The following is a 10,270-nucleotide window of genomic DNA, read 5'->3' as shown; positions in this document are numbered from 1 at the left end:
TGAATGGAAGCGGCCGGCACGCAGACTTTGCCGGCGGCCGGCCGCTTAACCCCCATTCATACCTATGGGTGCGTGCTATTCGAAACGGGAGTTTCGTATAGTACTCGCTCATCTCTATTCCAGGGTATACAGTCACATATTGATCAGGTGGGATCTCACTACAAGTGCCCCCACCCATGGGTGGCTGGTTACGCCATTGTACAGGGAAAGAGCCAGAGTTCCTTATATTTTGAGACTGACCAGAATCCTAGAGGTCCGACCGCCTCCATTTATATTATTGTGGCTATCCTACCAATATGTCCTATCATTGTGTGTATGGAATACCCCTTTAAATTACACCATGGAGACTCCCTGTATTATCCTCTGCACCCCTCACGCCCTGAAAATCGTCTGTATTACCTGAGGCCGGGAGTAAATTGCTAGAAAAAAAAAAAGAATGAATGGACGCAGCTGGCACGCAGCCGGCCGCTTCCATGCATTCATATGGGTGCGTGCTATTCGAAAGTTTGCGTTCCATTCGGGAGTTTCGAATAGTACTCGCTCATCTCTGGTGATTAGTGACTGGAATTTGCTTCCCGGATTTGGAAGAGCCTGAGCGTAAGGCCGGGGACCCACAGGACGTAAACGCCGCTATTTGCCCGCAGCAGAGACGCTGCGGGAAAAATCGTGGCGTTTTACAGTGCAAGAAAAGGGGATGGGATTCATGCGAATCATATCCCCACTTTGCGGAAAAGATCGCAGCGCGGACACACTGCAATTTGCAAAGCCGTTGCGGTTTTGCAAATCGCTGCATGTCAATTATATCTAAAGAAACGCAGACGGCTTTAACGTAGATATAATGTTAAGAGAAAGTCCGCAGAGGAAAACTCTGTGAACTTTCTCTTAAAAGCGCTGCGGAAAGAACCGCAATGCGATCACGCAGCAGTTCTTTCCGCGGTGCTTTAGCGCTGCGATTATGACCTGTGGGGCCTTATCCTAAGGGAGCAATCACACAGTGCAGTTATAAATGCATCATAAAAAAAGAATGCAGGTAGTTTTGCGTAGCTTCTTAATTTTACCCTTGAAAAGCAAATTTTAACATCTTTTAATTGTAAAAACAGCAGGTTTGTGATGCGGTTTTAACTGCACCATGTGAACGCTCCCTTGTCCTACGCTCCCTCCCAGGTAATACCACAGTGAGCCAGGGGGCCAGGTGAGGGCAAGGAAGCAATTTGGAGGAGCCGAGTGATCAGACACCTGTGTGCGGATCAGGAGGAGGAACCGACAGGGAAACCTAAGCCTGAGCGCAATGAGACATGTCTGTATGCCGCCTGCTATATGGGGTGAGTTCTACTTTATAGTCAGGTTTTATGGAAGGTTAACCCTTTAATTGCTATAAACATTTCATGATGTTCATTTTGGGGCCTAGTTTTAAGGTATGGTCTTTCTATGGAGCGCTTGAATCATCATGGGGTCTGGCTTGTGTATACCCCTGACCATATGTTATAGCTACACATTAGGGGGCAGCAATACCTGCAAGAATTCCTTTCTATGCCTTGAATATTTCTCATTTTCCATTATATTTCCATCATAGTTACTACGACACTTGCATAAATCCTATTCCCTCTGCAGAGAGTCACTGTAGGGACTGTATTAAGACTGTCGGAAAGTCCAGGAGGAGATCCTAAAAGTGGAGGTGCACGATGATGCAGTGGGGTCTATACGATAACGTGGGCACCTTTTATTGATCTGTAATAAAGAGCAACCTCTAGGCGAAGGCCACATGGCGACTTTGGCCACGACTCAAAGATCACTGTCCCCCCTATGACTCCTTCACTCATGTTAGTAAATTGAGTTGCACTGTGATCCAGAGGGTGCTGCGACAATCATAAAAAAGTTGTGCTATGTTCAAATGGAAGTCCCATAGACGTGAATGGAGTGTCTGTCACACAAGTTACTGACACGCCATTCACAAGAAGGCAACTAAGTTGTACCCCATGGCTACTAGAAGAACTGAAAGAATGAACACAGTCCTATATGTAAAGTTGTATGAAGACCCCGGTGTGATCCCAGACTTCTCCCAGGCCTAGGTGGTGACGTGACATATTTATTAGGAAATATTACAAAAGTTTACAACGGTGTCCGTTACTAGTGGGACTATAACTCCCAGCACCCAGTGTATCCATCTTGTATACCACTGGAGTACAAAGATGGCTGATCCAGCCTGTGATACGGGGCTATCGTGGAAAAGTGCTCGAGTTATACCCAGAAGGGGGCAGGTTCCTTCTCTTCGGCATCTCCATAGTCTGGGAATGTTTTAGCTTCTGCTGGTTTTGCTTCATACCAAAGGGCTGCTGAGATTTTCCAAGTAGAAACTGCTCCCATTTAGGAAGTTCTTGCTCCACGGATTTCCAATAGTTGCTCTGAAATACATAAGAGGAGTCGGCCATTGTTACACTACCTGGTATTACAATTCTTCTACCCTAAGGGCTTGTCCTTGGACACTTATTTCTCACCCACAGGACTCCTATTGCTGGAGATTAGTCCCCGCAGCCCTATAGTAGTGAATGGAGCGGCGGTCACAAGGAGGCCTTAAGGGGACTTTCAGACCCCCCTACCTTCTGCTGATCATTGGGTGATCTGGTGATCGAGCACCTAGCGATCGGATACTTATTCCCTATCCTGTGGATAAGGGATAAGTGTCTATACCAAGACATCCCCTTTAAAGGTAATGTCCACATGGCTGCTTTCTTCAAAAGACAGCAGCGCACAAACCCAATAATAAGTTTGGCTAAAATGCAATACCACATGCAACCAGCAGTCAGGTATGGCACTATTTTTATAAGCTGGCCGCCATGTTTTCCTATTCCTGGACATCCCCTTTAAGGTGTACCCACTGAATTTTATTTATTTGTTTGCCAATTGTAGGCCGCTTCTGTGTAGGAGGATTGCGAGAGAGGCTCCTGGAACTGGCAGCAACACCAACCAATCTGCCGGATCCATCTCCTGTCCATGTCTGGTAGGAGACGCAGCCAGGAGCGATGCTAGAAGCATACTTTAGGTGGGAGTATATGAAAGATTTAGAGGTGTCTCCCGCTGCCATGCGTCCACCACGCTGCTTGGTGGTAGGTACACAATGTATGTGATGGGTTCAGACGTTCCAGTAATGACCTGATATGGCTTCATTCACACATTCATACAAACAATGGACAAGCTGATGGCCGCCATAGAGCTCAATCTAAAAAACGGAGGCGTTTCTATTAGTTATTAGCATGGTATACTATGTTTGTGAGTAGCTTCTGGATTTTTTATTTGATCTCGATGACGAGCCATTAAATGAATCTGCTAAACGGATATAAAACTGCAATGTGACCGCTCCGACTTGTGGTTGTCAGGCCTGGTGCACACTGCGGACCTTGCTGCTTTATCTGATCAACTCCATAGTTAAAGGGTTTGTCTAGGGTTAGAAAAACATAATGGCTATCTTATAAAAACAGCGCCTCCTATATGCACAGGTTGTATTTCGTATTGCATCACATTCATCAGCTGAGCTGCAGTCCCAGACACAACCCATGGCAGGTGAGGTGTAGATTTTGGGCTCAAGCAGCCCTATTTTCCTAATCCTGGACGAGCCCTTTGATATAACTATATCTAAGAGCCCCATGGATGATCTATTCCACTGTGTACATATCTGCACAAAGTCTGCACACAGCCCTATACATATAACCTGCATTTGGACGTATACTGTATGTTCTTATAAGACCAGGGTGAGAATTTAGCTATGGGTACGTGATTTCAGGACGTTGTGTGTGTGAACTGATGCAGACAGCCCTGACTAAAGTTGTACAATAGTCACACCCTTAGGCTAAGGCCCCACTGGCCACTAACGCACTGTGGGAACAACCGCGGTGTAAGCGCATCACGGTTCTTCCCACAGCGCTTTGAACAGAAAGCTCACTGAGTTTTCCTCCGTGGACTTTCTGTTACAATTAATGACATGCTGCGATTTTCCGGCCCGTGGGGCCCCGGCCTAACAGATGTAAATGGTAACCACAGCGGTGTAGATTCTGTGCAAGAATAACGCGGACCTCGAGCTTCACGATGGACTGGTTAGGACCGATCTGTGACCTTTTCTTTATACTCTTCTCAGCTTTTCGCACATCCTACAACCAAAGAAAATGATGGAAAATCAGATGTACGACAGAATTTGTCAGACTTCAAAGGGAGTCCTAGAATACCCAATAATAGTGCAATGTGACCGGTGTCCCTAGGAGAATATCTGTGCTATGGTAAACCTTATTTAGTAGGTAGATGCCCCAAGGATTTTTTTTTCCTAGGAGTGCCCTGAGTCTGAATAGATTGGGGAACCCTGATCTATAGGGAGTTACCTGCCAAAAGGTGGCGCTATATATATATTTTTCCTCCATCAAGACAAACCTGTGTGGATATTCATTAGGCCCCGTTCCCACGGAGTAACACGGAGTTGACTTCAATGGGTTCCGTCTTACGCGCGCTACACATTGAAATCAATGGGAGGCTTTTTAATTCATTGATTTCAATGTGTTACGCGCGTTAAACGGAACCCATTGAAGTCAATGGGATTCTGTTTTGAAGCGCTCACTCTGACCCGTATTTACGTGTCAGAATGTGCGCCGTGTTACTCCGTGGGAACGGGGCCTTAGTCAGAATTCCTAGTAGATCTTTAGTCTTTGTACAATGGGCCTCAATATTCTAATCCGATCCTTGGATAGTGATAAGGGACATGAGTGATTCACTGGAAATATCTCCATTATTAAACCTGAAGTTACATGGAGACAGATACAACGTACCCGTAGAAGCGCCCGATTCCTGGTATGTGCGGCCTCCGATAACTGGCTGTATGACTCCGGCCGCTCATCGCTGCTCTCCATCGCCTCAAGAAGTTTATTCTTCTCTGCAATTCTGATAATATATATAACAGGAGAAAAGGCGAGCGTCAGTAAATATGTCATTTCATAACCTGTAACAGATTCGTCCACCTGGGGGAGCCCTTCACAGGGTGATTTCTGAATGGCAAAAGTGGGAGTGGCCTTTAAGGGGTGTGGTCTTTGAGAGGGCACCGTTAGGCGGGGTTTTTTGGTCCGGAATTTGACGCGGAGGCCGCCTCAGATTCCGGACCAAAAAACAGGTAGCCGCAACTGGATACCGGTGCATATGTTTTGATTTTTTTAACACGTTATTAAGTTTTATTTATAAGTTATCATCTGTCGTGAATGTTGAAACAAAAGTAGAATTTTTATTTTTTTTTCTTTGCAATTTACTCCCGGCCTCAGGTAATACAGATGATTTTCAGGGCGTGAGGAGTGCAGAGGATAATACAGGGAGTCTCCATAGTGTAATTTAAAGGGGTAGTCCATATACATAATGATTGGACATATTGGTAGGATAGGCCACAATAATATAAATGGAGGCGGTTGGACCTCTAGGATTCTGGTCCGTCTCAAAAATGAAGGAACTCTGGCTCTTTCCCAGTACAATGGCGTATCCAGCCACCCATGGGTGGGGGCACCTGTAGTGAGATCCCTCCTGATCAATATGTGACTGTATACCCTGGAATAGAGATGAGCGAGTACTATTCGAAACTCCTGTTTCAAATAGCACGCACCTATAGGAATGAATGGACGTAGCCAGCACGCAGCGGGTTAAGCAGCCGGCCGCCGGCAAAGTTGGCGTGCCGGCCGTTTCCATTCATTTCTATGGGTGTGTGCTAGAACTAAGCCACATGCACAAGATTGGTCCATGTGGACCCATTCAGTACCAACAGCCATGTTTTTTACTTTGTGGTGGCCATAGGACCAAGCCACAAAAATAGAGCAGGTCCTATACTTGTCCGTTTTTGCAGCCCATCCCGCCATTTCGGTGAAAACGGATGTAATCCGTGTTAGTCTATTTTTCATGGATCTGTTAATTTCCAGTCCTTCTCCTGCTCCCCCCACCCCCCAGGTCCTGTACTAGACATGGCTCACCGTATCCGTTTCCTTCCGAGCAGTCAGGTTCTCCCCTACAGAAGTGATGAGACTAATCGTCACCGCTGTGTATTTATCGGAGCTGAAGTTTCTTGTACGTTGCTATTTATATAGATAATTTCCTATCCGCCATGCATTGTGTTCTCGCTCTCCATTTGTGCCACTTTGCCGGAGATTGCACCACGTGGATGTGATACTGAGACATGCTCAGGAACAGACCTGCTGCAGTCACAACATATGTTTGCGGCGCCGTAATAGACACATGTTCCACACGTCGGGGGGCGATGGTGTCGGATGCAACGCTACGGAACAATGCACTTACATGGCTTCGTGCAGCTCCTGTAGTTCTGCCTCTCTGGACGAGTATAAAGTCATCTCTAATTTCTCAAGTCTCCTGCAACAAAGAAGAACATCATGGATAAAGACAAAGGTCTGGAAAGTCAAACCTATAAGGCTACAGTGATGAGCCAAATTTATATAATATTAAAAAAAAACATTTGGGTTGCCATATTGTGACACCTGTAACTTTTTTATGTTTTCATTTATGGAGCTGGGTGCGGCCTCTTTTTATGCAGGACAAGAGGACGTTTGTGTGGGGAAGTTCTGATGGACTGATCTCTTCATATTCCATTTTTTTTATATGATGAAAAAAAACATTTGTCGATTGTTATTTATCCCCTCCCCCCTCTTGATCCGCGGCGATCAAGTAGATTGCGTTGTGACGCCCCTGGCACTCCTGAGCTCTCCCCACACACCCCTTCTAAGAAATGAATGTCATAAGAGGCACACCAAAAAATGGGGTAACTGTATGGCAGCCATGAAGAAATGTGCAAGATTTATAAATCCCTCTACACAAGATTTTTGGCATAGAGGGATGATGTTTATTATCTCTGTACTGTGACATCACTGTGTGTATTATCCTGTACTGTGACATCATTGTGTGTATTATCCCTGTACTGTGACATCACTGTGTGTATTATCTCTGTGCTGTGACATCACTGTGTGTATTATCTCTGTACTGTGACATCACTGTGTGTATTATCTCTGTACTGTGACATCACTGTGTGTATTATCTCTGTGCTGTGACATCACTGTGTGTATTATCTCTGTACTGTGACATCACTGTGTGTATTATCCCTGTACTGTGACATCACTGTGTGTATTATCTCTGTGCTGTGACATCACTGTGTGTATTATCTCTGTACTGTGACATCACTGTGTGTATTATCCCTGTACTGTGACATCACTGTGTGTATTATCTCTGTGCTGTGACATCACTGTGTGTATTATCCTGTACTGTGACATCACTGTGTGTATTATCCTGTACTGTGACATCACTGTGTGTATTATCCCTGTACTGTGACATCACTGTGTGTATTATCTCTGTACTGTGACATCACTGTGTGTATTATCTCTGTACTGTGACATCACTGTGTGTATTATCTCTGTACTGTGACATCACTGTGTGTATTATCTCTGTACTGTGACATCACTGTGTGTATTATCTCTGTACTGTGACATCACTGTGTGTATTATCTCTGTACTGTGACATCACTGTGTGTATTATCCTGTACTGTGACATCACTGTGTGTATTATCCCTGTACTGTGACATCACTGTGTGTATTATCCCTGTACTGTGACATCACTGTGTGTATTATCCCTGTACTGTGACATCACTGTGTGTATTATCCCTGTACTGTGACATCACTGTGTGTATTATCCCTGTACTGTGACATCACTGTGTGTATTATCCTGTACTGTGACATCACTGTGTGTATTATCTCTGTACTGTGACATCACTGTGTGTATTATCCTGTACTGTGACATCACTGTGTGTATTATCCTGTACTGTGACATCACTGTGTGTATTAGCCCCGTACTGTGACATCACTGTGTGTATTATCCCTGTACTGTGACATCACTGTGTGTATTATCCTGTACTGTGACATCACTGTGTGTATTATCCTGTACTGTGACATCACTGTGTGTATCATCCTGTACTGTGACATCACTGTGTGTATTATCCTGTACTGTGACATCACTGTGTGTATTAGCCCCGTACTGTGACATCACTGTGTGTATTATCCCTGTACTGTGACATCACTGTGTGTATTATCTCTGTACTGTGACATCACTGTGTGTATTATCTCTGTACTGTGACATCACTGTGTGTATTATCCCTGTACTGTGACATCACTGTGTGTATTATCCCTGTACTGTGACATCACTGTGTGTATTATCCTGTACTGTGACATCACTGTGTGTATTATCCTGTACTGTGACATCACTGTGTGTATTATCTCTGTACTGTGACATCACTGTGTGTATTATCTCTGTACTGTGACATCACTGTGTGTATTATCCCTGTACTGTGACATCACTGTGTGTATTATCCCTGTACTGTGACATCACTGTGTGTATTATCCTGTACTGTGACATCACTGTGTGTATTATCCTGTACTGTGACATCACTGTGTGTATTATCTCTGTACTGTGACATCACTGTGTGTATTATCCTGTACTGTGACATCACTGTGTGTATTATCCCTGTACTGTGACATCACTGTGTGTATTATCTCTGTACTGTGACATCACTGTGTGTATTATCCTGTACTGTGACATCACTGTGTGTATTATCCCTGTACTGTGACATCACTGTGTGTATTATCCCTGTACTGTGACATCACTGTGTGTATTATCCTGTACTGTGACATCACTGTGTGTATTATCCTGTACTGTGACATCACTGTGTGTATTATCCCTGTACTGTGACATCACTGTGTGTATTATCCCTGTACTGTGACATCACTGTGTGTATTATCCTGTACTGTGACATCACTGTGTGTATTATCCTGTACTGTGACATCACTGTGTGTATTATCCCTGTACTGTGACATCACTGTGTGTATTATCCTGTACTGTGACATCACTGTGTGTATTATCCTGTACTGTGACATCACTGTGTGTATTATCCTGTACTGTGACATCACTGTGTGTATTATCTCTGTACTGTGACATCACTGTGTGTATTATCCTGTACTGTGACATCACTGTGTGTATTATCTCTGTACTGTGACATCACTGTGTGTATTATCCTGTACTGTGACATCACTGTGTGTATTATCCCTGTACTGTGACATCACTGTGTGTATTATCCCTGTACTGTGACATCACTGTGTGTATTATCCTGTACTGTGACATCACTGTGTGTATTATCCCTGTACTGTGACATCACTGTGTGTATTATCCTGTACTGTGACATCACTGTGTGTATTATCCTGTACTGTGACATCACTGTGTGTATTATCCTGTACTGTGACATCACTGTGTGTATTATCCTGTACTGTGACATCACTGTGTGTATTATCCTGTACTGTGACATCACTGTGTGTATTATCCTGTACTGTGACATCACTGTGTGTATTATCTCTGTACTGTGACATCACTGTGTGTATTATCTCTGTACTGTGACATCACTGTGTGTATTATCCTGTACTGTGACATCACTGTATGTATTATCCTGTACTGTGACATCACTGTGTGTATTATCCCTGTACTGTGACATCACTGTGTGTATTATCCCTGTACTGTGACATCACTGTGTGTATTATCCTGTACTGTGACATCACTGTGTGTATTATCCCTGTACTGTGACATCACTGTGTGTATTATCCTGTACTGTGACATCACTGTGTGTATTATCTCTGTACTGTGACATCACTGTGTGTATTATCTCTGTACTGTGACATCACTGTGTGTATTATCTCTGTACTGTGACATCACTGTGTGTATTATCCTGTACTGTGATTGCTAGCCTTGGCCTGCAGCAGATTGCTGGGATGGGGATTTGTACTCCATGATAACTAAAGCGGTCACAACTTGTATTAGTTATTTGTAGTTTTGTAGTTTGGAATAAATGGTGTTTTTGTCTCCAGACGTTTTACCTCCTTATTGAAGAATCTTGCTTTGCCGTTAATACCTGCCCTAAATGAGGTTCTGCAGCAGCTGCGATCAGTCATTGCCTTCTTCCGTTTCTCCCCCTTTACTTCCGTGTACAGTCGTAACCACAGCAACCAACCGGAAGAGAAATATAATTGGACCAAACAGCTCACGTGGTTACTCGTCTCGTTGTATTAACCCCTCCGCTCTATAGACATGTACAGAAGCGCAAATGCTTGTATGCGGCTGCCCTCTATTGTCCATTATGTGTAATTTCACGAGACTCGCGGCCATGCTGTGCTTTGCTTCTAGGATGTTGTATATTACAGAACAGCCGATGGTTTTT

At 44.2% G+C, this 10,270-nt stretch overlaps 1 protein-coding gene across 2 annotated transcripts; it reads right to left on the bottom strand.

Annotated features, from left to right (window-relative positions):
- Positions 1–2,077: 2,077 nt before the first annotated feature.
- CEP15 (centrosomal protein 15) lies at positions 2,078–10,042 on the bottom strand. 2 transcript variants are annotated; one of them, XM_075286404.1, is made up of 5 exons: positions 9,965–10,042; positions 6,307–6,378; positions 4,809–4,920; positions 4,068–4,142; positions 2,078–2,402 (listed from the first exon to the last, which is right to left on the bottom strand). In XM_075286404.1, exons 2-5 carry the CDS (start codon positions 6,357–6,359, stop codon positions 2,217–2,219), a joined length of 426 nt encoding a protein of 141 aa, XP_075142505.1. In that variant the 5' UTR covers positions 6,360–6,378; positions 9,965–10,042; the 3' UTR covers positions 2,078–2,216. The 2 variants fall into 2 exon arrangements, with proteins under 2 accessions (XP_075142505.1, XP_075142506.1); XM_075286405.1 differs by having other exon boundaries at positions 9,930–10,020.
- Positions 10,043–10,270: the final 228 nt, after the last annotated feature.

The sequence above is a fragment of the Leptodactylus fuscus genome, chromosome 9 (assembly GCF_031893055.1).
Source record: "Leptodactylus fuscus isolate aLepFus1 chromosome 9, aLepFus1.hap2, whole genome shotgun sequence".
Taxonomy (NCBI): domain Eukaryota; kingdom Metazoa; phylum Chordata; class Amphibia; order Anura; family Leptodactylidae; genus Leptodactylus; species Leptodactylus fuscus.
The sequence above is the reverse complement of the archived record's forward strand: the minus strand, read 5'-3'. Positions and strand labels throughout refer to the sequence as shown.